The sequence below is a fragment of the Calliopsis andreniformis genome, chromosome 2 (assembly GCF_051401765.1).
Source record: "Calliopsis andreniformis isolate RMS-2024a chromosome 2, iyCalAndr_principal, whole genome shotgun sequence".
NCBI lineage: Eukaryota > Metazoa > Arthropoda > Insecta > Hymenoptera > Andrenidae > Calliopsis > Calliopsis andreniformis.
In genome coordinates, this window is record NC_135063.1 from 9,212,860 (window position 1) to 9,237,413 (window position 24,554).

Sequence of the window (24,554 nt, forward strand, 5' to 3'; positions counted from 1 at the left end):
TTCAATTTAGAAATTCTAAAGCATAGTGTAATCTAGGGAAAAGTTTTAGATGTATAAAAATTGACTAAAATTTTAATTTGTTTAAATAGAATGCGGGAGCGATGAGTGAGCTAAAACTGTAAGTAGTAAAATATAATTATTTAATTACATTCTCTGTATCATTCAGTATAAATTTCTAGGGTGTACCATAGACTATGAGTGACAGTATTAAGCATTAAATTCCGTAGGTACTTTTCGTTACATCACAATTTTCGTGATATCACTGAATGCAGCTATACACCTTTTCTCTTGCTAAGAACCTTTAAAAATTTTTCAATAATCTATCTTCTCATAAGAAGGAAACATTGCATTGTATAATGAATTATGCATTATAATACGTACTAATTGTCATTAAATGGTCAAAAATATCTTTATACCACTTTTAGAAAGGCAACATTGTAATGAATTGCAATACTCTGAATTCCAAAATTCAGATAATGCACAACTTATATTAATTTCTTTCATTAAATTTTACGTATATTTCCTAATGTTAATTGTTAATAGATTCACTGCCTTCAGTATCAAAAATGTATAGTTAAAAGTAGCGATAATGGCAGTGAAAGACACGAAATTAAATGATTGCAACGTGTCGCTAAAAATTTTAAGTTCCTATGGACGGAAATTTCTTTCCCATTGTAATAGTTACGACAAAATTGCTCGTATAAATCTATAAATAAAAGTTCCAACAAAGAAGTGTAATGTACAACTGCCTCAAACGATTAACATTAAATTCGGTTATTATTTATATAACAGTTCAGTGTGTTTGTTTCACTTCTAACAACTGAGGGTAGTTCTCAACTATATTTAGTAAGATCCCGTCTATATATGCTCGTAATTGTGTATTGACCTCTTGCTGTTCTTTTAAAGCTTGTCTCATCTGTAATTAACAATGTGACGAATAATTTAATCGAATATATTATATTCATAATTTAATACGTACTTCAGATATGCTACAAGGTTCGCCATTATCTCCAGGAATCCGGCCATCCATCTAGAATAATAAAATTCAAATGCATAAGAAATTGTGCAATGCAATGATACATTTACAAGTTACAAATTACTTATACAAAAAAAAAAATTGTGCGACGTACTTGGTCTTGATTCATGCCAGCTAACAATTCTACAGCAAGACTAGGACCCTTTTCAGCGGTATTGTTAGAAGGACTTAACATTAAAAGCTCACGGCCTGCCTGCAGAGCCGCTGCTGCTTGCAATTCGTCCCGTGATTCTTCAAGACCTTACAAAAGAGTATTTTCGTATTAACAATACAATTTATAAATTGTTTAGTATATTCACTGATAATCTTACTTTTATTACGAGCTCGAAGCTGTGCCACTTGTTGCATTAACTCTTCTATTCTTTGCTGATCTTCAAACCTCATCGAGAGTTCTTCTTTAACAGCTTCCAGTTGATAGAGAGCTTCGTTAGCTCGGCTAGTTGCTTGACGTTCACTTTCACGAGCGGTCTCGGCCTCCCTCCTAGCGTCTTCGAGGTCATTTTCCAACCTATTCTTTTCCGTTTTAACTTTTTCCAACTGTTCACGTAACCTTCCTATTTCATCCCTTAGATTGGACCCCTCTAGCTCTATCGCTTGCAGCTTAATGGCATAATTTTCTAACTGTAATTGTCGCTCGCGCTCTAACCGACTCGCCAATTCTCTATGTCTTCGTTGCTCCGCCTAACATAATATTATACTGACAGTTACAATTTTTCATAAGTTAAATAACAATTTTAATACGATAATCGAAATTTACGATATTCATCAACAGATAATAGCTTTAGAAAATGAGAAAAAAATTAACGAAAAATTACCTGTAGCCTTTCTTCAGTCCTAGCTTCGGCATCTTTGGCAGCTTCCTCTAACATTAATATTCTTGCCTGTAGCGTAGCATTTTCCTCTTTCGCCCTGGCGTACCGCTCCTCACCGACCGATTGAGTATCCACTAAAGCATGCATCTGTTCTTGGATCATTTGAACCTAAAGAACATCAAAGTTTCAGTTTTTGCATCGAAACATTAGTTAAAGAATTCGTTTCTTTAACCTTCGCATAGTGTTTAAATAAGTATTATAAATTAGCAAAATAAATATAAAAAAAGACAAGGTGCATTTTCTCGGGAAATTCTATAGTATTATCAAAAGTCAGCAAATTTGGTGTAAAATAAATTCTAATTAAAATTTCATTAGAAATTCATTTAAGTTTCGGGTCAAATATTATTTTTAAACAATCGACAAAGGTAAATATTATTTTTCTTTTTATGAGTAAGAGTTGAAATAAGGATTTGGATACATGCGGAGGATATTTCCTCTACAGACTCTATATAAAAGTACAGAGTATGTATTGGTGAAGGCGTTGACACGATGCTTGTCCCTTTAAAAACCCGCGCACGTGCGCCTTAGCATTCCTTGAGGTTCTACGTAAGCGACGCTCATTCGTAAGGCGGAAGCTTCTATTGTTTTACACCTCCTCTACTCCTACTATTATTCTTAGCTTTATACACGCCAGTTGAAATATATTTATCGTCATATATCCTATAATACACGTGAAATCTAATTTCTAACCGTCCCAGTGTATCTTTAACGTGACCTCTAAAAGTCTATAATTAGCTCGTACCATATACTTAATGAGCACCACTGCTCTCAATAGTGGAATACCAAACATAAATACGCGTTTAACGCAAATATACCTAACTCTAAAACTAAAGAATATATAAATACTTCAGTATTTTTATCAATCGATACATTCTTATCAAATAAACAAAACAGTAAATTCTTGAGAATCAAGAATCAACACACCACTGTACCCCTTTTCTATCTTCACATATTTAAAGTATCTCGTTAATCCTACCGTCGATCAAATAAAACCTCTCTCTCTAGAAACGCTGGAAAGAAAACAACAAAATACGAGCCAAAGGGAAAAGAAGACCTTACGCGATAAAATTATCTTTTTCTCTACCCTCATTACCCACTCCCTCTATTATCGATGAACTTCGCATGCGACACTACGTATTACACATCCCACCAGCAAAAATAACTTTACAAAATTCTAAACTCCATCCGTACCTCTAAAACTAGAAACCAAAAACTCGGATAAAACAAGCAGATAGTTTCGCTTCAGCTAACTGTACATATTTTCGTATTCTAGTCATAGCAACGCATACATATTCATTCGCTCAGTTTCCCCTGTCCTCGTCGTTGCCGCGGCGTTTCTTCGTCCGCGTTATCGCGTAGGGATCGTCACGGCTATAGATAACAATCGAAGTCGAGGCATAGTCTTACTTGCTCGGTAAGTCGAGGACCACGACGTCGAGGCAGTCGACTAATGCGAGAGCAGGACGGCTGTCCGACAAATTGAAACTGTCCTTCCCAGAGGTCGTACTCCAGTCCTGCCCCTGGCCCAGGGGATGGCCCCTCCCCGGAAGTCAACCGATTGTCGCGATCGGATCGTTCAACCGCGATGGGGTCTGTTTGGTCATCGTAAATGTTCGAATCCATTCTGATTCGTGATCTGTCACGTCACGCCCGTAGCAGGTAGCCTCGTCATCCTCTTAGGCTAATCCAATACCGAGGATTATTCCGTTAGACCGACGTGCAGGTACGCCGGCCGCTCGTCCATCCTCGTGTCACACTGTCACTCAACCTAACCTCGAAATTTCGTGTCCCCTCGCGGGCCGCGGAACACGATTATAAACAACGTCGGTTCCAAGGTGCTCGAGAGAGGGAGGAGAAAGATAGGGAAAGAGAGTCACAGAATCTAGGAGCACTTCCGTTTCTTCGAGCGTACACTTTGAGTATAATCGGCCGTCTCGATCGCCCACGGCGCGCTGGGAGTAGCCGAGAGGCTATTTGTGCACTCCATACTGCGTATCGACTAACTCTGCTGAATCCACATATATCGAGCGTGTGGGTTATATTGAACGGAGTCTATTGCCACCCCTACGCATGCTTTACGAATCCGGTTGAGCGCGAAACTCGTAGCGAGTGAGAAAAAGTACTTGTATATTCAGTCTTTATGTAATGATTCTCTTAACGTAGCTACTATGCATGAGAAAATGATGGGCTAAAAAGGAAGCTGGAAAAATCCTTTTGTACATGTTCTAATTTTTTTGATAGTATCGTGTAGTATCGGTAATTAAAAGGGATATTTGTTCTTTGTTCGCTATTCTATCAATAAGTGCAATATTCCTAACCTTATTTAGATACTATACGTACTATACATATGATGACGTATTGGACGTTACTGCAAATTTTGAAATAAATACGCTACTAATTAGTATGAGAAATATTCCCACTGTAAAAGTTTCATAATTTTTTTAAACATTCTTGACCACTAGATGGTAGTAATGTCACCATTGAAATATTAGTAAGTATTAAAAACTAAAGAGTAGAGAATGCTAACAATTTTTTATCTCAACATTATAAGACATTTCCTTCGTTATTTAATTACAAGTTTTATTAAGTAGAATTAACTTTCTTCGTCTCCTGAAAAATCATTTTTTTGCAGTTGCGTCATTAACTGAACCAGCGATATGTAGCGGATTAGTAACTTTATTATAGGTATGAAATGTAAAAGATTTACTACGACCTTTCCCTCTGTTGATTCGATATTAGCAAATAAAGTTAGAACATTCATAAAAGAATTTTTCATCTTCTGTCATGATACGGATTTTTATATGCATTTCTCTTATTGCGCAGTATCGAGTCTTTTATGTAAATGGAAACATCATCATATTCCCCATAAAAGAAATATCTTGGTGCGTCTGTTTCGAAAAGTTTTCCTTTTACTTGGTTTAGAATTGAGTTAGAATATGAAACTATGTTGATATGCATAGTATAGAGTATAGACTGTCACGGAAACGTTATCGGGTCAGTCCATGAGTCCAGGCGCAATTGTACTCATTATTTAAACAACGAGTCACATATTGTTCACGTTGTGTGAATCATTTTTATCTTTCTGTTCTTTTTTTAAACGAAACTGTCTTTTCTTTGTCGTTTGAGCGCTTCAATAGAGGTATAACCTGTTGCGTATTACATTTAAAGGAGAAACACAGAGCAGTGTTTCTCCGATAAATGACTCACATTTATGTCATGAGGTATATGCAATATACGATAGGGTCAGCTAAATTCCCAAGAATGGTATACGCCCCCAATCACCTTATAGTGCATAATTTGAGTCAGTAAAGATAGATAGTCGGCGATAAAACTCTTCTATAGCTAAATAAAAAATATTTCGTGCTAAAAAATATAATATATACAAAATAGTACATAATTATGAATATACACATATAAAAATTCAAATTTTCAAATATTGAAATATTCAAATATTCAAATTTTCAAATATTCAAATATTGAAATATTCAAATTTTCAAATATTCAAATATTGAAATATTCAAATTTTCAAATATTCAAATTTCAATGAATATAATTTGAAGGTTGTAATCGACAAAAATGATGCCCAAAAAATACTTAAAATGTATAATAAAAGATAAATAATCTTTTATCAACTTGAATAGTACTATGCAATGCAAACCTGATGAAAACTGCTTCACGTTATGTGCATTTTATTATCCAGTTCCTTGCCATTTCTTATAGAAATTATATCCCAGATAACAGACCACGCCAAAAATGATTAAAAAGTTGAGGAATGGCCAACCACTCCATTCAATGAAACCGCCGGATTTTATTTTACCGCATGTCATTCTTTAGTTTGAATATTAATCTTTTACAACTAATAATTTAGTAATATTTTAAAAATATAATAGTTTTGTCTCTTGAATTTGTGTTACAACTTATTAATTTTGCATTAATTTACACCTGATCGTATTTTTATGTCATGTTTAGTCGCAATTGTTTCTTCGATGAAAGGAAATATAGAGCGTGACCATATTTTTGATAAATTGATAGTATTTTAAATATAATTACTTAAAAAAGTTAACTACTATGGTATAATTATTTTAAATTTCACAATATCTTTTAGGTATCATGTAATATAATTTTTAGTTCATTTTAACCAACAAAGTAAACTCATAAAAAATATTTAATACTGGGCGTGATATTGCACGATACATTAACCTCTTGCAAAAATTGCTAATGAAAACTGTATCGCGATTGCATTTACAATATTTACGTCTACTTAATTTTGATTTAATATTCGAAAGTTTACAATAAATAGACCAGAATTCGATTTAGAAGAAAATAGAACTACTAAACCTTATTAAAAAGTGAAGTTTAACTCGAATACATGAATTTATTAATTTGTTATTCAAATTCTACTTGGATATCTAATTGCATCAGTAAATGAGAAATAATTGTTTGCAGTCATGAATAATTTTTTTATGCTGAACGCCCTCTATACAGAACAATTTCTCTGTAAAATAATAATTTATTAGACTAAAGTTCTTTATCATTTATATTTGTCACTTCACATTTACTCACAAAAAAAAAACATTCAAAAACTAAAATCATATATCACAACAAGAGAGAGAAATATTTTTCATGAAACTTCAAGACCATTTTTCACAGACAGAACCAACGAATCTCCACAGTTTAGACTTTCATCACAAATTTTTTTGCTTAATTTCGAATTCCTCTTCATTAGCGATCGTAACCACATCTGTAATAATAAACACACCGCTCTATAATACTTGCAATTTCGTATGCGTTACACGCAGTATTACGCCTTAATGAAAGGATTACCTTACTATTACACAATTCAATCAATTATTCATAACTATAATAATTCATCGCGCGTGCTACGTAATTAGCGTCTTCCTTTACTTTCTTAACGTTTCCAATTTACAATATATAATGAATGCGTAAACATAGTTCGACTGAGGACCGTGGGACACGCAGTTCTCCTTAATTTTATACGTAAATTCTCATGTGTAATTTGAATATCATGTTTAGTTCTGCGTCTCTTTAGGTGGCAATCGATCGGGTCTTTTCGCCCATGGTTGTGCCCGATATGTCAGTAGCGACATTGACTCTGTCCTCCGAGGAAATTTCAATAATTCCTTCGCGATAGATCTTCCTCTCGCAGCTCGAATTCGCATATTTCGTCGTCGCGGTTCGCCGATCCTCGCATCCATCGCAGAAAACATAATTTCTGTCCTCGGGCGGAGTCGAGTCCGAATATAGGAGAAATTCAGCTGGGTAATTCTGTTTCGCGTCCTTTTTCTTTTTCACGGGCTACAGGTTCAAAAAGACGACCGTTTTTTAGGAGGTGCTGCTCAGGAAGTCGCAAATACGGTTTAAAGGACTCTGTCCCCGCGATTATAGCCCTGGATATGAGAAACGTTTCGGCTCTTTATTCGTTAAGAAATTTTTAATACACGCTCTATCGCGTATAGAATATATCAGTATTAGTCACGTACTATTCGTGTCCCACGAGAAGTCGTTTGCAAGGCATTGTTCTTAACACTTTCCAGGAGACTTCTCATGAGACATGAATAGTAACTGGAGCTGATTGTATCTCTTGCTTGACTGGAGATGGAAAGAAATCGTGGAGGAAATCGATGAATGCTTTATGAAGGTTTAAATTTCTGTGACTGCAACTTTATCCCTGTGACAATTCAAATTTTCAATTTCAAGAAAAATCTTAATACAATGAAAATAATTTCTTTTTGAAGTATTTGTCGAAATTTAATTTAACATATGCAAAAATTAATTAATCCCTTAGTCTTGTAAAGAATTACACCCTCTTAAACCATTTAACATTTTTTCTCCTCAATTTCTCCCACGCTAGGTTCAAGAAACAATATTCTCTGTTCCAATTACATAAATCACCTATATCTTTAACAGACTACAATATAATCTGCTCTTCAAAGAAGTCACGATATAGTACGCGACTACTCTCACTATTTAGCGTCTCTAAAGAAGGTAGCAAGCAATAATTACGCGACAGCCGAAAGCGAAATTTACCTGCGCTGGTTGCGTCAAGTTGGGCAGCCTAGCATGCAATCTTCGTCTGGTATCGCGAGGTAGGGCGCGATAAAAGACTATGCTAATGACGCACAGTATGAGAAGACCTATCAAGACGATGCTGAACCACGACGCGCCACCTTTCGACTCTTGCGTCACGTCGTTGCAGTAGGGTGACGGATAAAAGGCACCAGGGTGATAGGGATGAGCGTAAGGGCTGTAGGGGTTCAAGGGTGGATACGGTGGCGGTGGATAGTAGACGTATGGGGGTGGAGGAGGCTGTGGATGTTGTTGGTGAAACCTGACGCTGTCGGGGTGACTCTCGCTAGAGGCTCCTGAACGCGGTGGAGATCGACAGGGCGAGTTGGAAGAACACATCTACGGTCCTGACGATTTATGGGGATCTTTTTCCTTTACTAGACATTGAACTTCCGAGGCACACCGCCCCGTTTACAGGGGATAACACTTCGTGTCGGGGAACAGTAATTTTGTCTCACAGCGGTCCCATTAAGTTGCACGTCGGTTTAATGTCGATATCAGAATCGATGTATCAACTTCATTGTATTTAATCCCTTGAAGGAGACTGACACATATGTGTGCGTGTCTAGTTTTTCTTAAATCCATGCATAATTGCAGAAAATATAATGGGAACTTTTGGGGATAAATATTCCCTGGGAACTCTATTCAACTCAATCTGAGGAATCATTTTCTTGGAGTATTTTTTAACAGTATAATAAATTTTTGACGTTAGATTTAAAGATACATATCTGTCGTTGTTGTATCTAAATTAATATTCTGATGAAAGAATCATCAGGATTCTAAATCACTTTGTTTTCTATGGCCTAGTTTTTTAATAAAGGAAGAGGTAGATCTATGAGATAGACTAGAAATATTTGATTTACACACGATACTAAGATCTTTAGCAATTACTAGAAATTAAGAATTGGAGAGATTATAATATTCTCCCACAACTGATAACTAATTTATTTCATATTATAACAAAATAGATCTAAAACAAAAATAGATCTATTATAAAAATAGATCTACAAAATAGATCTCGGCTCATACTATGGATTTGCTATAGTATGTAACGTGAGTTCAGGTGACGTGATAATAGTGTTCGCACCATTTGCGCTCGAAGCGGAAATGGACAAAAGAAATGTAAAAAAGAAGGGAAGAGTAAATTCCATGGGTCTGAAGTGTTCCGCTATGTTCCATGCATTCTGTTTTTAATATGTTATGCTTTAAATTACATAGTTCCGGTTTAAGAGCAATTTGGCGTGGTTGTCTAATCACTCGTTTACTATTGTTTTTTTGCTTAATAGATAAACTTTTGTCCATAAAATTTTTTATGTGCAGCTATTTTAAGCTATTTCTTAGATACACAAATAAAAACGATATTTCACATTTCTACTCCTTCCTTTAATAAATTTTTTGTAATCAGTTAAAAAGTTTATGCTCGCGTTAAACAAGTGGAGTATTCTAAGTTTCAGTGTATTAATATTATTCATCATGGTTAGTGGTAGTAAATAAAAAAAACTCACTCTGTGATTGAGAACAATGACGTCGTCCTCGAGAGAGGCATCGCTGTACATATCGTCCGCGGGATCACAGATAGAACCTCTTCCAGAGCTGTTAAAACTGCCACTTCGATAAAGTTGACTGCAAAAGAAGAAAAATTTATTGTTAATGTCTCTGTACACGTATAAGTAAAATACAATTTCTTTTTTGTGGTTTAAATGTTTGTATATATTTCAGTTTAAAATATTCATGAAAGCATAAAAGGAAATAAGATGTGGAAACATGTGAGCCACAGATTCCGGATGCCCACGCTTTAGAAAGTCTGCAATTTTACGTTTCGTGAGAGGTTCAGAGTGAAAAGTATCGGTTGAATAAAGATACCCTACGGTCCCTTTCTACGAAATACGAATTCTTTAGTGATGAGGAGTTACATCCTCCCTATTGTTAACCCATGACGTCACTCTGTGAGTGGTGAGTCAAGATTTTTTCTCAACTTCATCTGAATAATCCTCCAATAAAATAAGGATAATAATAAACAGAGAAAATTCGAATATTAAACATTATATGTGATTCTTCTTTGTACTTCTATATATAGGTACAGACACCTATAATCGGTTTCACTGTCACCTATAATCAAATTCGCGACGTCATCGCGAGTTAAATCGAAAAGAACCGTGTTACATAAGGTTACTTGCGATTAGATTACTTGCAACGTTATTGTTGCAAAGTCAAAAGATTGATGACTCATTCTTACCTTGCTAGTGCATTGGAACTAAGTCTTTTCCTACCGGAACTGAAAAAAGAGAAATTAAATTAGTATGAAAAATTGATTGAGTCACTTTCACGCGGTACGATCAATTGCAATAAAATTGATACGATATTGATACAAAGTCAAGATTACACTTATTTGTAGTTTCAGTTGTTACGTTGAAATTTGAACGAAAGATTTGGGAGAATTTTACAACGTGTTCTCTTTGCTTAGAGCGTAAATATCAAATTGACTGTCAGCCAAATTTCAATTTCTATACGCGAAGAAAATAGACGAAGGCCAAAATTCGTTTTAAAATCGCTGATGGATCCAAGAGGAAACTACAATATAAGTGACTGTAAAAGGAACTTGGATAACAAAGTGGTGCAATTCTTGGCACGAATGTAACGGACGCAGTACGTTTTTTATATTGCAAAAGAGTACACAGAGTGTTACAAATATTACCACAGTATTTTTAAGAATTTCTTTTCTAAAAATACTAAACATGTATATCAATTTTATAACACGTCAATACGCATATTTATTATCTTTGCTTAACTATCATCCAATATTGTCTATACTCGTAATCTTCAGGTTTCAGGTATCTTCAGTGAGTAGACAACCACAGCCAATTGCTTTTAAACCCGAAATACGTAATTTAGATCGTAACATAAAAGCAAAACATACGTCACACTTAAAACCCATGGGAACGCTATACTCTCCTCTTTTTTCTATTTTTTCCCTTTGCCTACTTCCGCTTGAAGCACCAATAATTCTCAACCAATCGGCAATTATCACCACCTTCTCTAACCACTCTCTTGAGGATTACTAATCTACACCAACCACTGCTTGAGGAAACATGTTCATAGTCTAAAAATGTAGACCAATCTAAGTACAGTTAGTTTAACTCTTAAACCTAATTGTCCGTACACGATGAATATTACCCGCTAACTTCTTATGACGTAATCGTCGATACTAGGACGAAACGTATTGTATGCTCTATCTAATATGTTCTTCGCACACTCTGCTCTTAACGACTTCCTTTGCATTGTACATAGGTACAGATAGCGCCGAATAACAACCTCCCAAAGAAGTTTAACGAGTTTCTTGTGGCAAATAGCAAGTGTGTCCCTGTGTGAGTAAGAGGGTGGAGGAGGCGATACCTTTCTTCGGAATTTAAACCAGTTTCTTATCTGCCGCGGTCTATTAACACGACGAGATAGACACAGGCGGTTGTAATTCACGGAGCCGCTTCACAGGAACAATTTTTCGCACGCCAGCTTCGTTATTGTTCCGCGTATTTTGGGACCGACGGAAATTCTCGCGAAGCGAATTAAATTTCGCCTTGCCTACTGTGTTAACATTCTGTTCTTCGTTGATGCTGTTTTTAATCAAGGCTCCCAGATATTATCTTGCTCGTAACATTGAGAAGTGTAGTTAAATTTCGACTTGATGGTTTTTTAAATAAAGTGGTAGCTAACGTGCTAGAATTTTTTTAGAATCATTAAGCCAGAGTGAAGGTTTTTTTATTTAGAGGGTTTATAATTATGGAAATAAAGAAGTGAGAATAAGTGGGTTCAGTGATTTAATTAGTTGTTTATAATTATTGTAAAATATTCTTTTATTAAATAGTCATGAATATGAGTTTTGAAACGAATTTTGTCTTGCTCATTTCGTGAATTAAAAAATTCGAAAATTTGATTGAAACTTACCAGGATGGTGTCCGCCTAAGTGATGTCCTCAATCGGGAATGCCTTACTATCGTAGAATTAGGACTTCTAGGATTCCTATTTGAAACAGAACAACAGAAATATAATTAGTAAATGTTGATAAGCGCGAATTCATTTCAGTCGGCATTATAAAACGCACATATTGTTCCTAAAGTTACAGAAATTGAAATTTGATCTTTCCACGCCATTAAAAATCCACAATCAGTATGAGTAATCCCAACATACGCGAAACGAATGAAAGCAATTTCGAACGGTGCTTAATCAGAATCTGACCATCGAACTCCATACGAGTTTGAAAGTTCTTTCAGTCGATGATGTACACCAGGAAGCAGAGAATGAGTGGTATGGTTTGCAAGAAAATGCGAGAGATTATATTAATAACTCCGGAAAGCACAGATGATAATAACAAGGAGTTAGATTTTGTTTTCTCTTTTCACGTGAAAGTTTTTTCCTGCGCATCAGACCAGTCTAGCGAAGCATTAATCTAATCGTGGGAACAAATCTAGTCGAATGATATTAATGTCTAATGTGAGAAAGATTTGATTACGTCCTGAAATACAAAGTGCCATTGTACAGAGCGAGTCATTAACTAACATCTTAAATAACTTCGGCACGTTTGAAGTTACAAGAAAAAATATATTCAGTCGAAAATCGCATGTCAATTATGTAAATTCTGTATAGGTTTCATATTTGTTAATGTTTTGGAGTGCGTTTCATTTTTATAAACATAAGGAGTCATTAACTTCTAGTAATGTGACCTTAACGTGGTCTTGAACTCTATTTTTATAACAGACTTAAAAAATTCACGTGTACTTGCTCATTATACAATATTCAGTGAGTGTGAACCGTTCAGGCCATTAGAGTATCATGTCATTATAGGTAATTAACGACAAGGTTGAACTAATACTAACCATATACGATTATAAAAGTCAAGGTGACTTTGAAAGCCTAGAAAAAATGCAAGACGTATACGTTCACCTCAAATATTTGATCTATCTGTTTCAGTGAAACAAGTATTTCGAAATGTAGTAGCGCTTGAAGTTCAAAATTATATTGACTCTTTCTGTATACATACTGTGTCTCACAAGATATAAGCACGTTTAATACGACTATGATATACTAAATTCAATATATTAAAATTAGTTCCTAATATACTTACAATAGATAAACTCTACAATTCTAATACTTATTAACTCTTAGACAAGATTAGCCTAATTAGAAATTTATACTCATTGAAAGCGACTCATTGAAAATAACTCATATTACAAAACAATAATACACAATACAAATCAATAATTATCGAAACTCCTTTAGAATTAAACCACCCTTAAAAAACAATATTCACAAAGACATCATAACTAACCTCATCGAGCTTAAAATAGGAAAATATAAAGAAAAAGTAGACAATTCATTACCATAATTATCTCAGACCCGTCTCCCGCGCATATTAGCGACCACAGCCCCCTCTATTAACCACGCCAGCAACTCCGCGATTCAAACTTGAAAGCAATTCGCGCGCAAAATGTCCGCGGTTCTTTCAAACCCCATCGCCGACATCGCGCGAGGTGGTCGAATCGATAAGCTCGGTGCAGGTGCATATAGATGCGCGTGGTCTATAGAAACGAGGCAACGAACTCACCTGAGAGAATTGGTGCCGGTGGGCGAGGGTGCTGAGCTGCTACCACCCGGTGAATCGACGCCGTCATCGGCGTCCCCTTCGACGGAGCCGAACGCCTCGTAGCTCTCCTCTTCGTCGTGTCCTCTGACCGTCTTGACGCTGCACGAGGACTCGCCGGTGGCATCGACGTGCTCGGGACTGGCGGAATAGTGTCCAGAGTCTTGGAGATTCGGGTTGACCAGGTTATGCAGATCGACCGACATAGAAAGCGAGGGCGGACCGCTTTCGCTCCATTCGATCGCGGCTGGGGCACCGTTCACGCGGCTTCCACCCCCGTCCGTCGCGCGATACGATTGGCGGTCATTCGGTAAGATGGCGTCACCATCACGAGCGACGTCACTGTCGGACACGACGACACGCGATGTAGCCACGCTGCTGTTAGCCGGGGAGACATTCACGCCAGGGAAACGGGAGCTTACCATCCTTCGTTATCGGCCAGATTGGGAGCCCGAGCCTGACGCAGAGGCACCGCGAGCAGCCGAGGGACGCCCCGAGAGAGATCACCTCCGGTCCCGCACACCGGTTCGACCGGTCGTCGCTGAAAAACGTCCCGTAATGAGTCAGAGGCTTAGAACCGTTAAAAGGAGCAAGGAAAGACGGGAGGACGAGGAACGTAACGCGATCTCCGTTTCGTCTTTTTAGCATTCTTCGCGCGCACCGACTGCAGAGACCTCTGGGGTTCGGACCACTGCCAATAGAGCACAGGGATGTCTTGGAAACGTCTTAAAGATATCCGGTGAAGTCCTAAAAGTGTCCAAAAGATGTCTTTAAAACGAAGTTACGAACTAGAGTATCTTTGGGACGACTTAAAAGGTATTCATAAGACGCGTTATATCGAAATTACGCCTATAAGACGATCAGACAAGAAGTAGACATCTTCAAGATGTCCAAAAGCATAAGTATTTAAGACGTCTTATGAACGTAAATTTCGGAAATTTTTATGATATACTTGTAGGACATGTTTTTAAGATGTTCAAATAATGTCGTGAGACGTTCAGGTATGTAATGGATATAAAATAGATGTTTTCAAGACGTCGTGTGCTATCTGAGTAAGGACTTGGGCAGAAGTAAAATTTGTGGAAGAAGTTTTGATATTTCTATTCTTCTTCTTATTCAGAAGAATGTCTGAAGCAGTACATTCTTCAATGGCAAAAATTGCCATTCTGCTAATGATACGTGTTTGAAAAAATGCACCAAAATTTAGAATAAATTTCTAGTATTAATTCTGGCAACAAGTTGTAAATTCAGCAAAAATTGTGAATAACTTTAATATCTATATTTCTTCATTAGCATTTTAGGATACAAGAACTTGTGGATTAAATACTTCAGATCTTTTATTTTTATCCATCGCTCGAAACACTGCGTTGCCGCGAATATTCCTTTACTGCTGCCTTCGCGAATTTTTTGCATTAGTTTGGGAATTCCTTCAATTGAACAGTGTACAAAAAAGAGATACTGAAAAAACAGTGAAAAACACAGCAATATCTAGAATAATTATTTTGTACTCAACATTTTGTTACCAAATGATATTGTTCATTGTAGATTTATGTCTCAAACAAGGAAGTAGATTTCATGAACTTCATTTTATTGAACTATTAATATCGCGAAGTTCTGGAGCTATATTCACAGTGATACTACTTAGAGACGCATGCGCAATGGAAATTAGGACCCGAAAAAGGTCAGAACTTCATCCTTATAGAAATTCTCTGAGACTAGGTTTTCACTAGGAAAAAAAGCAGTGCACCCTGTGCGGTATGCGTATTACCTGTCTCTCCTATATGCAATTGTAATGAATATGCAACGTAGTGAGGTTCCAGTTGGAAAAAAGCGTGAGAACCGAGCGCGGGAGTCATGGTACACTGAGTCAGGCATTTAGCAATATGAGAAAACACGAAGGAGCAGGTTTGCTGGGTTCTATTATCATCGCGCGAGGTCGAGAAATATTAAGTTTCCTTCTTGAGATCTAACGATTTTAGAGAATGTTAATTGTGAAAGGAGACGAAAAAATGGAGAGCTCAGTGTAGGTTGAATCCTTCGCGCTGATGGGAGAAATGTATGTCACATACTACAGTGATATAGACCTGCGCATGCATGTACGTACGGTAATACAGTAGAATGACTGATCGAGGACAGTAAAACAAGATGTAATCAGGAATTACGATACAGGCAATGAGTCATCCGTGCCGAGGATTTTCAAAATACGGGGACTGTCGTTGAACGTGCAATGTGCTTTTATAGCAGTTTCTCTTAAGATAAAACGAAAAACCATGATGCCTGGAAAATGTCTTAATGTTGTATTAAATTAGACGGATCATAAGAACTTATAAAATGATCTTAAATATAGCTTAAAATTTCTAGGAATAAAATAATCGACTAAAGAATCAGGAAAAGGAATATTTATATTTATAATCAAGTTGTGAAATAAACGCGCTAGAAAGACGGTCGAAATCTTTTCCTCTTTAAATAGCATCCTCCTACTCATCATTTTTTATTTTTGGAAACCTGTTACAATCTATAATATTATATTTCAAAGTCACGTAATCAGATTCTATAATAAACGTATATCTCATTCATGGAAAAAATCTACCACTTTCACACTTGTTATAATACCATTATCAATCGACATTATCGATAACTGTACAGACACGACACGCGTAATTTATCGCGCGTCATGAAACATGCGTTACTTCTACTAGACAATATAACTGACATAGTGCCATATTTAGCAGCTCTACATAACCTACAAACGTTTTCTACCATTTGTCAATGTTCTCGTGGATAACTAAAATTTATGACACCCTACGCTACGATCAGTTTCAATAGAATCGTGTACCTAACATTCTAACCAAAGGATAATTACATAATTTTATTATTCCAAATGCATTCAGAAGACGATGCTAACAACTTCCTGTTGCACAGTAGGAAACCATAAATCTGTAGTTGTAAGGCAAAACGACCATTTCCAAAGAATTCGAGTCAAGGTCTTAATCAAGACGATGACAGAATACACAATTCGTATTTTCAGAAAAAAGGAAGGATATTAAAAGAATGTTCCTACTTAAAAATAAGGATTCAAGAAGACGCTTGCGTCAAGACTTGTCTCGAACACCGCCCATAAGTTGCAAGAGCTATAAACTTTAAATGCTAATATCTCGAAAACAATAACATGTGGCTTAGGTAATTTTGTCTTACAACCACAGAAATACGATCGTAGAGTCGTCTCTGCTTTAATGAAACTTCCAACCGCGCTCGTTTCTCATTCCTTTTCCCATGTCGGTATGTAAATGAATAGAGGACACTCTGTGTTTGAATACAAAGATGTTTATTAGAATTATTATGACTAGTTACGAGAGTTATCCACGGAGGATAGCTAGCGTTTCGGTTTCCAGGTACTTGTCACTCGGAACGGAATGCGTAGATGCGTTTCGAATCGCCGGCAGATTCCAGCACGCTATTTAGAGCAAGCCCGAAAGTGTAGACGAGGACTATATATTTAACGCTCAAGAAGCGTCTAACACTTTAACCTTAATTATGATGACACGGGGGGTACGTTAACGTTCATCGTTACGGTGCGTAACGAGAGTAACGAGATCTTGCGAATTTCTTTTATCCGGAAATAACTGTCTTCGACGCGTTATAGTGCCGGTAATAGTTTCTTTACAATACATTGCACATACATAGAATGCGAGGGAACGAAGACTAACATAAATATCACATCTTCTTATTCGCTATATAGTTACTTCAAACACGGTTCAATATCATGCGATATTCCATTTTCCACGAGTGGAGAAATAGCATTTTTCACAGCTCTATAGATTGAAGAGTCTTCTAGTCCAGAACTTCAAACAAATCAATATTTCTTCTTCTTGATAGTCCTAATCATAGCCATATCCATATTTAACATAAATATTCCTCATTTCTCATTCTTGAATCCGAAATTAAGAAAAATTAAGAATTCCACAAATGTTCTTCCGCTGTCTCCTCCGATATACCACAACCTTATTGCACATTTTAAGTTAGACAAATTCGTACGATTTCTTAAAATGTACGTAAATAAGCAAACTTTATGAAAGCTTTCTCTAATAGTGTGCAGGAAATAAAGTTCTAGATATCACCATTGTTCGACGGTCTAGATTGGAAGACCTTCTTAATAGTACATTCCCTAAAATCAAAGCTCAAGAGTACAGAATAGTGTCTATTAATCATTCGACGCGATCTCCGCGACATTTACGAGGTAAGCGTTTCGGCAAGGAAGACCGAGACGTTCCTTGCATCGCTGGCCGAACGTTGACTCACCTTGAACCGAATGGATAGGTAATCCTGAAGAAATGCAACTAAACTATGCCCGTCGCTGCATGGGAATTCTCCTCGCGGGGTCACGATCGAGTGAACAGGTCAATTACGAACGTTCGAGCCGTGGAGCGTGCAAAGTGTGAAGAGTAAAAAAAAAGAACCCGAGGCAGATGCACCTTTCTAGCTGTCACCCGACGTAAACACCTGTGCACACAGAGCTAAGCAGCGACGCGACGCACGGGAAATCGTTCACGACAAAAGCGTCTGCCCTGTGCCCTGGAACAGGTACACGATCGCGGGAACACAACGACCGAGCCAATGGTGTCGAATCTGAGAGAACGGATGCATAGGCAACGCACGACCGTGCTGTGGCAATCGCGAGCGAACTAAACGAAAGCACAACCGAATCGTAACGCGAAAACGAACGAAACGATCAGCCGAGAGGAGCCATCGCAGGTACGCATGCGCGGCGAGAGAGGAATGTTCGTGAATACACGATACGTTTACTACACTCACGAACGACCACAGTTGAACATCACGGTCGTACCCGCAGGTACGAGAAAGCACCAGTGTCTCTCAATTTACGGAGCATTGACTCGTCTCGAGTCGATCACTATTTAAGGGTTTTCGTGCACTCTAGCTAGCTATTTATCGACCGATCTCTGGTTGATCGAATCTTCAAGCCATTCGCCTCGAGATCTAATTGAAATACAAAGGAACGCGTGTGATACGGAGAATGATCGCTGATTTCTGTTATTCAGTTCCGAAATACGTGCTATATCTTTGTTAAAAATATTCATATTTCTTTGTCTGTTTACGAGGAGGTAGTGTTCTCGGAACTTTTCTTGTAAACCTCTTTGTAAACCAGCTCTTGCATTTGCATCCTGAGCAGCATTCTTCTGTCGGCGGGCAACGTTCTTATATGGGGCAAGAGACTCATAAGGAAATAGTAATTATCATCGAAACGGTTGCCTTCCAAGGGATCTACCGTGAGACCAATGCCAGTGTCATTGTCGCCCATTAATACTTGTTCGGGTGAAATGTTTTGCAGCATCATTTCATTGTCGTTGAGATTATCGGAGACGCTCTGGAACTCGAGATTGTCGAAATTCTCCTCAGGTTCCTGTTTCACGTCTATGTGATTGACACTGTCGATCTTCAATCCATTGTCGTTATTTATCGACAGTAGATGACTTGGTATTGTTCCTCGGTCATCCGCGTTTCGAATTGTTACCGACGAGCCATTTGCCAGCAGTGCCCCGTCGCCCTCACCCTCGCTGGGTATTCTGTCATCGTCTTGACAAGAGTTACTCCGCTCCCATATCGGAGGACGGGGTAACATTTGTTCTTTCAAAAATTGCAAACTCTTGAAATGTATCCATACTGGCCTGTTTCGATGGAATTTACTTTTCCGATAAACTTGATCCTTTTTCAGCTCTGCCCGAAAAGTATCTCGCAAACCTTTCCACTTTGCTTTTAATACTGGTTCTGGAAAAGAAGAAAAATAATAATTTCTATCTTTTGTTTGTATTCTCATTTCTGAAATTATTCTTCATACTTTCAAGAAAGGAAGTAATTTTTGTTTCTGACAAACTCATCGGCGCATTAATTAATTTTAAAAGCGTATTGTCTCTTATTTGAATACCATGGAAGTACAATTTGTGTAATAGATGTTGGAGGGGACTGTGGTAATTCATAGATGCGATAACCGAAATTTATTGATAGTGCTCACGCGCATGCGTTTTCACCAAGCTAGCTCGTACTTGTAATTTAAATTTGTCTATGGTGTATCAGTGGAAATAGTATCAAATTGTAAGTTACTGATAGTTTGGGGGATAAAAACTTGCATGACTAGGGCATTCTTACATTAAATTAAGTATGTAAACTATTTTAGCATATGTAACACTAAGAAACATGACACGTTAGAAAAGTGAGGTTAACTAGATCGCTATTCGTATGCGCGAGTATGGTGCAAAATATCGTACTTCTGCGAGATAAACAATACTTAAATCTTTACAAAGAGTACACATAGTTTCTACATAATACTTAAGAAAGAAGACATAAAAATATGTGATAATAATAAAACAATTCTTTTCGCGTATTATACATCATAATAAAATATAAATTATAGAACCTGTGTAACAATGATATGTACTTTTCAAATTAATAATACAATAGAACATTAAAGTAACGATGACAACATTGACAATCTATTCTTAAGGCGATTAAAAAATCAAGAACGAGATAAGCAATCTTGATGGTGTAATAAATTGCGAAAATGCGCGCGCGAACGATATGCATATATGACAAACGTTTCCATCAATGCACCTACTAGGCAACTTGAATATCGATGCAATCTCCATCCAAACGCGGTTCGTCACTTCGCGATTATGATAAGAGATATGCCTCTGATTCCAAAGCGCTGGTCGCTTATAAACTTCGGCGATTAGCCGATTCGCGTCCATCTTCACTTCGTCCCTCATTGTTACCGCTCGAACGAAAGAGTAATTTTTTATGTTTGGTAATTAAAACGGGACAAAACAACACGATATTAGCTTGTCAATCCGATGAGAACAAAGTACGGGCGAATACTAGCGCTGGGATAGCGATTAGCGCGCAGGACGCTGTCGGGTAACGATCGATTCGCAACGCGTTTCGCCCTCATCTTGCCCTTGCTAGCGCGAGCAACTTCATCTATCGTTTCTTTACATGCAAAGAGGAACACGCTACCTGTACATTGATTCCACATAAATGATGGAATTCGTAGACTTTTCTCAATGAATTTATTCTTCGCTACTCGCTTCATCATTTTCGAATGGTTAATTTTCGTATTCTTTATTTTTCATTCTTTTGTACTATAAAAACATTGTTTACTGCTTCTGATGATAATACAGGCGGAGGTTCTTATGCAAATTACTGTATTACAGTCAAGGGTATTTATTGCAAAATTAAATTAAGGTATATATCTAGATGGTTATAGGATGATGTAAGTTGAACGAGTAAAAAATTATGTAAAACTATTGTTGTAACTCCGATATTAATCTCTATTTTTTTTAAATATATTCCTGTACATATAAAAAGTTCTTATATAGATATAATATATGTAACATTTATGTGAAAAAAAATATATTTCAGATGTTGAATAACATGGAAAACTGTGAATTAATAGCGCAAGGAGCCGAAGCGCGCGTGTATAAAAGTATTTATTTAGGAAAACCGACATTAATCAAAGAAAGATTTGAAAAGAAATATAGGCATGTGGATCTAGATACTCGTTTGACGAAAGATCGAATAAAAGCTGAATGTCGCGCGATGGTACGCGCTAAAGCCGCAGGTAAAAAATGTTTGATACCGTGGCATGGTTCTTTTTTAACGAAATGTGCTTAAATTTATATATTTTTTAAGGAGTAGTAACGCCAGCAATATACTTGGTACATTTAGAAAGACGATGTATTTATATGGAATATATAGAAAACGCAATAGTACTAAAAGATTTTATAGATCAAAATATTTCGAGCGGTTCAAACGTTGAGCGATTAATAAATTTTATAGCTCAAGGATTAGGCACCCTTATTGCCAGATTACATTCCAAGAATATAATTCATGGAGATTTAACTACCTCAAATGTGCTTTTGAGAAACGTTGATGAGAAACTGGATACAAATAAATGCGATGGTACCCTATCAAACTAATTCGGTTGTTATTACAATTCAGACTTAATAATGGTTTTAATTGTTTCCATTTTTTTTAGATGTAAGCAATTTTATTATGATAGACTTTGGATTAGCTCGGTTAGAGTCGAGCGTAGAAGATAAGGCAGTCGATTTGTACGTTCTGGAGCGATCGTTATTGAGCGCGCATTCGGAATTACCTCAGCTATTTTCAGGAATATTTAACACGTACCAAAAATGTTATACAAACAAAAATCAATGTAAAGAAATTGTATCTAAATATAAAGAAGTACAAGCACGAGGGCGGAAACGATTAATGATTGGATGATTTCGATGTACTTGTAAATATATTAAATGCGTACTTATTAACATATTTTTGATCATTCATACACATAAATTTGTTTAAATAAACACTTGAACAGCATTATTTGATATATTATTAACTGCTATTGTTCCTCTTACTTTTATTACTAATATTTAAATACCAATCATTTCATGCATGTGATATATACTTTTTAAATACCTTTAATTGCATAATACAAACTTTTTAAATGCATTTATACTGTTCTAATAAAATGTAAAAATTATGGAAGTATAGTATGTACAAAATTATAATCACAGTTACAATCTATTTTTCTATGTAATTGCATTGTGCCTGTTAAAGTGTTGATTGAAATTACTCGTTTGTGATTAAATATTTTAATAATAGGCAGAAATATTAACTATAAAACTTCTATCAATAATGAGTAACATTTCAGAGTTGATCATTATTGAGCAATTTTGTTATTTAAGATGTTTATTTATATTAATTTATATTAATTATATATTTATGTATATAAATAATTTGTTTTGGCATATGCAATATGCACCTTTTTACATTAACTCATGTTTTTAGCAAGATAATTGTACATATACAATAGAAATATTTGACCTTAAGGTACTCCACAAATAATATTTAAAAATTATTTTTAGCATCATACGATTGATCACTGAATTACAATGTATAATTTTTAATGATGAATAATGTTTTCAATAAAAGAGTTAACAACGCAAATTGTATTTATGTGTGAAGCACTTGATCTTTGAAATGTATTGAATGTACTTTTATTCTTTTATCAGTCAAGTTGTTACTGATGTATAACAAAGACAATCAGTCAAAATGTAATCCTGTATATATAATAATCCAGGTAACCTGTAAATATGAATACATTACAAAAATTGCGACAAATAGAATGTTTCAATATAATGTTTTCCAAAATAATTGATATTACCAAAAACCCAGCAAACGATGTCATAAAACCTTCCTTAGTTAATTCCCACACACCACCAAATTCTTCTTCGTCAATTTGTTGAAAATTGCTAAAGTATAGGTACGTAACACCTGCATTGACTAATACAAATCTGGAATAAACGTAAATCTCTAATTTAGCGATATAACTAGAATATTTAATTACAAATAAAATTGTATAGCGTGCAACATATGTCGAGAAAACAGTATTCTTGTGACTTACAGTAACAAAGCTATAAAACCTTTTAGAGGTATAAGGCCCCATCCTATACCAACTATGATTCCGATTGCTTGTCTAGCCCAATATATAACATCGAGGAATTCCTCCTATAATAATAAGTAAATAAGTAACCAATAATTTTAAGGAATGTATAAATTTGTATTAAAGTGTGGTTATGTTTACTTTATCCGGCCATTCGGAATTTGCTGTTATCGCACGTGTCCAAACACTTGATTCACATTTACTACCGTTCCCGATCTTTTCTGATTTTGAACGCGACATTTCTGCGCCTCCTCAACTTAACAGCATGAATTGCACGATAAAATTCATTAACATCTCCTAGATAAAATGCACCTTGCACACCTCATACCCTACAGTAGTCTTTCGTTGCTATATCTCTTCCCAACTCTTAAATTATGGAAATGTGCCAGATTCCATACAATTTTTCACGCACGCGCACCAATCGTCGCTAGACTCGACTGTCAAACTTTTTTAAAATTTATTTCAAACAACGTTGTGCATTTATATTTGAATATCTTTTAATATTTTATACTCATTGTAAAAATAGGTATGTGAAAATATGAATTTTATGATACTATTTACTTTTTATAATAGTTTGCACTTTATGAATTGTAATTTAAAAATGAAATTATAAATACAACTAAAATTTAAATATTTGTTTTTTTTGTAAACGTATTTTCATTCTGTAACAATAATAATATCAAATTTTATCATTAAGATTATGTGAAATTTTTCATTTATGAAATATTAATCTAATATTCAATTCAACTGTAAAAATCATTGAAATCTATACAAATGTTAATGCATATATTGGAAATAATTATCAATGTTATTATATAATAGGAGTCTTTATTTACTAGCGATTTATATTGCATGATTAATGAAATCACGTATCGAAATCTGCTGCAAATACTGATTCAAGTCTATATTCATATACATATGTTGAATAATATAGTAGATGATATAATTAGATTATAGCAGATTTTGAGACGTGTGCAATTATACAACATGTGTATACATAAATGTAAATACAGGAATGCATTGGAGAAAGTTAGAATACATACATATATAAATATTATACCATGCACTCATTGGTACATGCATACTGCAGACACATTCGGTATATTTACATACTAAAATATCATGTATTACAGGTGATTTTTTTTATCGTATAGAGCTATAATTAATCGAAATATTAAGTAGAATAACAGAACTTAAACGTGTAATACATACTACTTACTTGCAAAGAAAAATAATACATGTTTCAAGTGGATATTTTAAGAAATCATTGTAGAATATATATTTGGCACAATAGATTAAATGATAATATTTTTGGTAAATATAATATAAGTTTATCTGCATCTCTATACTGTAAAAAACCACCTGCAACAGAGTATGTATACAGATTATCAACTGTATGCACTTATG

At 35.7% G+C, this 24,554-nt stretch overlaps 5 protein-coding genes and 1 long non-coding RNA gene across 10 annotated transcripts; 2 read left to right on the plus strand and 4 right to left on the minus strand.

The window, feature by feature from the left end:
• Positions 1–123: 123 nt before the first annotated feature.
• On the minus strand, positions 124–18,304 carry Nuf (rab11 family-interacting protein nuf). Its single transcript, XM_076390348.1, has 10 exons — positions 17,930–18,304; positions 13,595–14,171; positions 11,938–12,012; positions 10,232–10,270; positions 9,501–9,618; positions 1,852–2,016; positions 1,348–1,717; positions 1,131–1,276; positions 980–1,030; positions 124–916 (listed from the first exon to the last, which is right to left on the minus strand). Exons 2-10 carry the CDS (start codon positions 14,053–14,055, stop codon positions 794–796), a joined length of 1,548 nt encoding a protein of 515 aa, XP_076246463.1. The 5' UTR covers positions 14,056–14,171; positions 17,930–18,304; the 3' UTR covers positions 124–793.
• Positions 7,181–8,706, minus strand: LOC143186705 (uncharacterized). The gene is made up of 2 exons (XM_076390420.1): positions 7,957–8,706; positions 7,181–7,316 (listed from the first exon to the last, which is right to left on the minus strand). Exons 1-2 carry the CDS (start codon positions 8,332–8,334, stop codon positions 7,287–7,289), a joined length of 408 nt encoding a protein of 135 aa, XP_076246535.1. The 5' UTR covers positions 8,335–8,706; the 3' UTR covers positions 7,181–7,286.
• LOC143186712 (uncharacterized) lies at positions 14,534–16,074 on the plus strand. Its single transcript, XR_013003098.1, has 2 exons — positions 14,534–15,726; positions 15,800–16,074. It is a non-coding gene; the product is annotated as an uncharacterized LOC143186712 (long non-coding RNA).
• LOC143186647 (uncharacterized) lies at positions 16,937–20,409 on the minus strand. The gene is made up of 2 exons (XM_076390358.1): positions 20,259–20,409; positions 16,937–19,414 (listed from the first exon to the last, which is right to left on the minus strand). The coding sequence occupies exons 1-2, from the start codon at positions 20,407–20,409 to the stop codon at positions 18,741–18,743; spliced, it is 825 nt and encodes a 274-aa protein (XP_076246473.1). The 3' UTR covers positions 16,937–18,740.
• On the plus strand, positions 18,252–22,128 carry Prpk (TP53 regulating kinase). Of its 5 annotated transcripts, none has more exons than XM_076390402.1 (4): positions 18,252–18,382; positions 21,062–21,260; positions 21,332–21,601; positions 21,678–22,127. In XM_076390402.1, exons 2-4 carry the CDS (start codon positions 21,062–21,064, stop codon positions 21,923–21,925), a joined length of 717 nt encoding a protein of 238 aa, XP_076246517.1. In that variant the 5' UTR covers positions 18,252–18,382; the 3' UTR covers positions 21,926–22,127. The 5 variants fall into 5 exon arrangements, with proteins under 5 accessions (XP_076246517.1, XP_076246502.1, XP_076246494.1 ...); XM_076390387.1 differs by lacking the exon at positions 18,252–18,382 and adding an exon at positions 18,386–18,479; XM_076390379.1 differs by lacking the exon at positions 18,252–18,382 and adding an exon at positions 19,246–20,744 and having other exon boundaries at positions 21,678–22,128.
• Positions 22,129–22,398: 270 nt separating this feature from the next.
• Positions 22,399–23,510, minus strand: LOC143186841 (GEL complex subunit OPTI). Its single transcript, XM_076390649.1, has 4 exons — positions 23,289–23,510; positions 23,109–23,212; positions 22,869–22,998; positions 22,399–22,789 (listed from the first exon to the last, which is right to left on the minus strand). Exons 1-4 carry the CDS (start codon positions 23,385–23,387, stop codon positions 22,748–22,750), a joined length of 375 nt encoding a protein of 124 aa, XP_076246764.1. The 5' UTR covers positions 23,388–23,510; the 3' UTR covers positions 22,399–22,747.
• Between the last annotated feature and the right edge of the window lie 1,044 nt (positions 23,511–24,554).

Excerpts from the sequence above, each read along its gene's own strand:
- Prpk (XM_076390379.1), top strand. Across the intron at positions 21,261-21,331 it reads GGTACGCGCTAAAGCCGCAG|GAGTAGTAACGCCAGCAATA; the intron begins GTAAAAAATGTT and ends ATATTTTTTAAG. Across the intron at positions 21,602-21,677 it reads GGATACAAATAAATGCGATG|ATGTAAGCAATTTTATTATG; the intron begins GTACCCTATCAA and ends CATTTTTTTTAG.
- LOC143186705 (XM_076390420.1), bottom strand. The coding sequence starts at position 8,334 with ATGTGTTCTTCCAACTCGCCCTGTCGATCTCCACCGCGTTCAGGAGCC. Across the intron at positions 7,317-7,956 it reads ACTTGACGCAACCAGCGCAG|GGCTATAATCGCGGGGACAG; the intron begins GTAAATTTCGCT and ends TCTCATATCCAG.
- LOC143186647 (XM_076390358.1), bottom strand. The coding sequence starts at position 20,409 with ATGAGGGACGAAGTGAAGATGGACGCGAATCGGCTAATCGCCGAAGTT. Across the intron at positions 19,415-20,258 it reads ATCGATATTCAAGTTGCCTA|AACCAGTATTAAAAGCAAAG; the intron begins GTAGGTGCATTG and ends CTTCTTTTCCAG.
- Nuf (XM_076390348.1), bottom strand. The coding sequence starts at position 14,055 with ATGGTAAGCTCCCGTTTCCCTGGCGTGAATGTCTCCCCGGCTAACAGC. Across the intron at positions 1,718-1,851 it reads GGACTGAAGAAAGGCTACAG|GCGGAGCAACGAAGACATAG; the intron begins GTAATTTTTCGT and ends ATATTATGTTAG. Across the intron at positions 1,031-1,130 it reads CTGGCATGAATCAAGACCAA|ATGGATGGCCGGATTCCTGG; the intron begins GTACGTCGCACA and ends TTATTATTCTAG.
- LOC143186841 (XM_076390649.1), bottom strand. The coding sequence starts at position 23,387 with ATGTCGCGTTCAAAATCAGAAAAGATCGGGAACGGTAGTAAATGTGAA. Across the intron at positions 23,213-23,288 it reads ATTCCGAATGGCCGGATAAA|GAGGAATTCCTCGATGTTAT; the intron begins GTAAACATAACC and ends TTATTATTATAG. Across the intron at positions 22,790-22,868 it reads CATCGTTTGCTGGGTTTTTG|GTTACCTGGATTATTATATA; the intron begins GTAATATCAATT and ends TCATATTTACAG.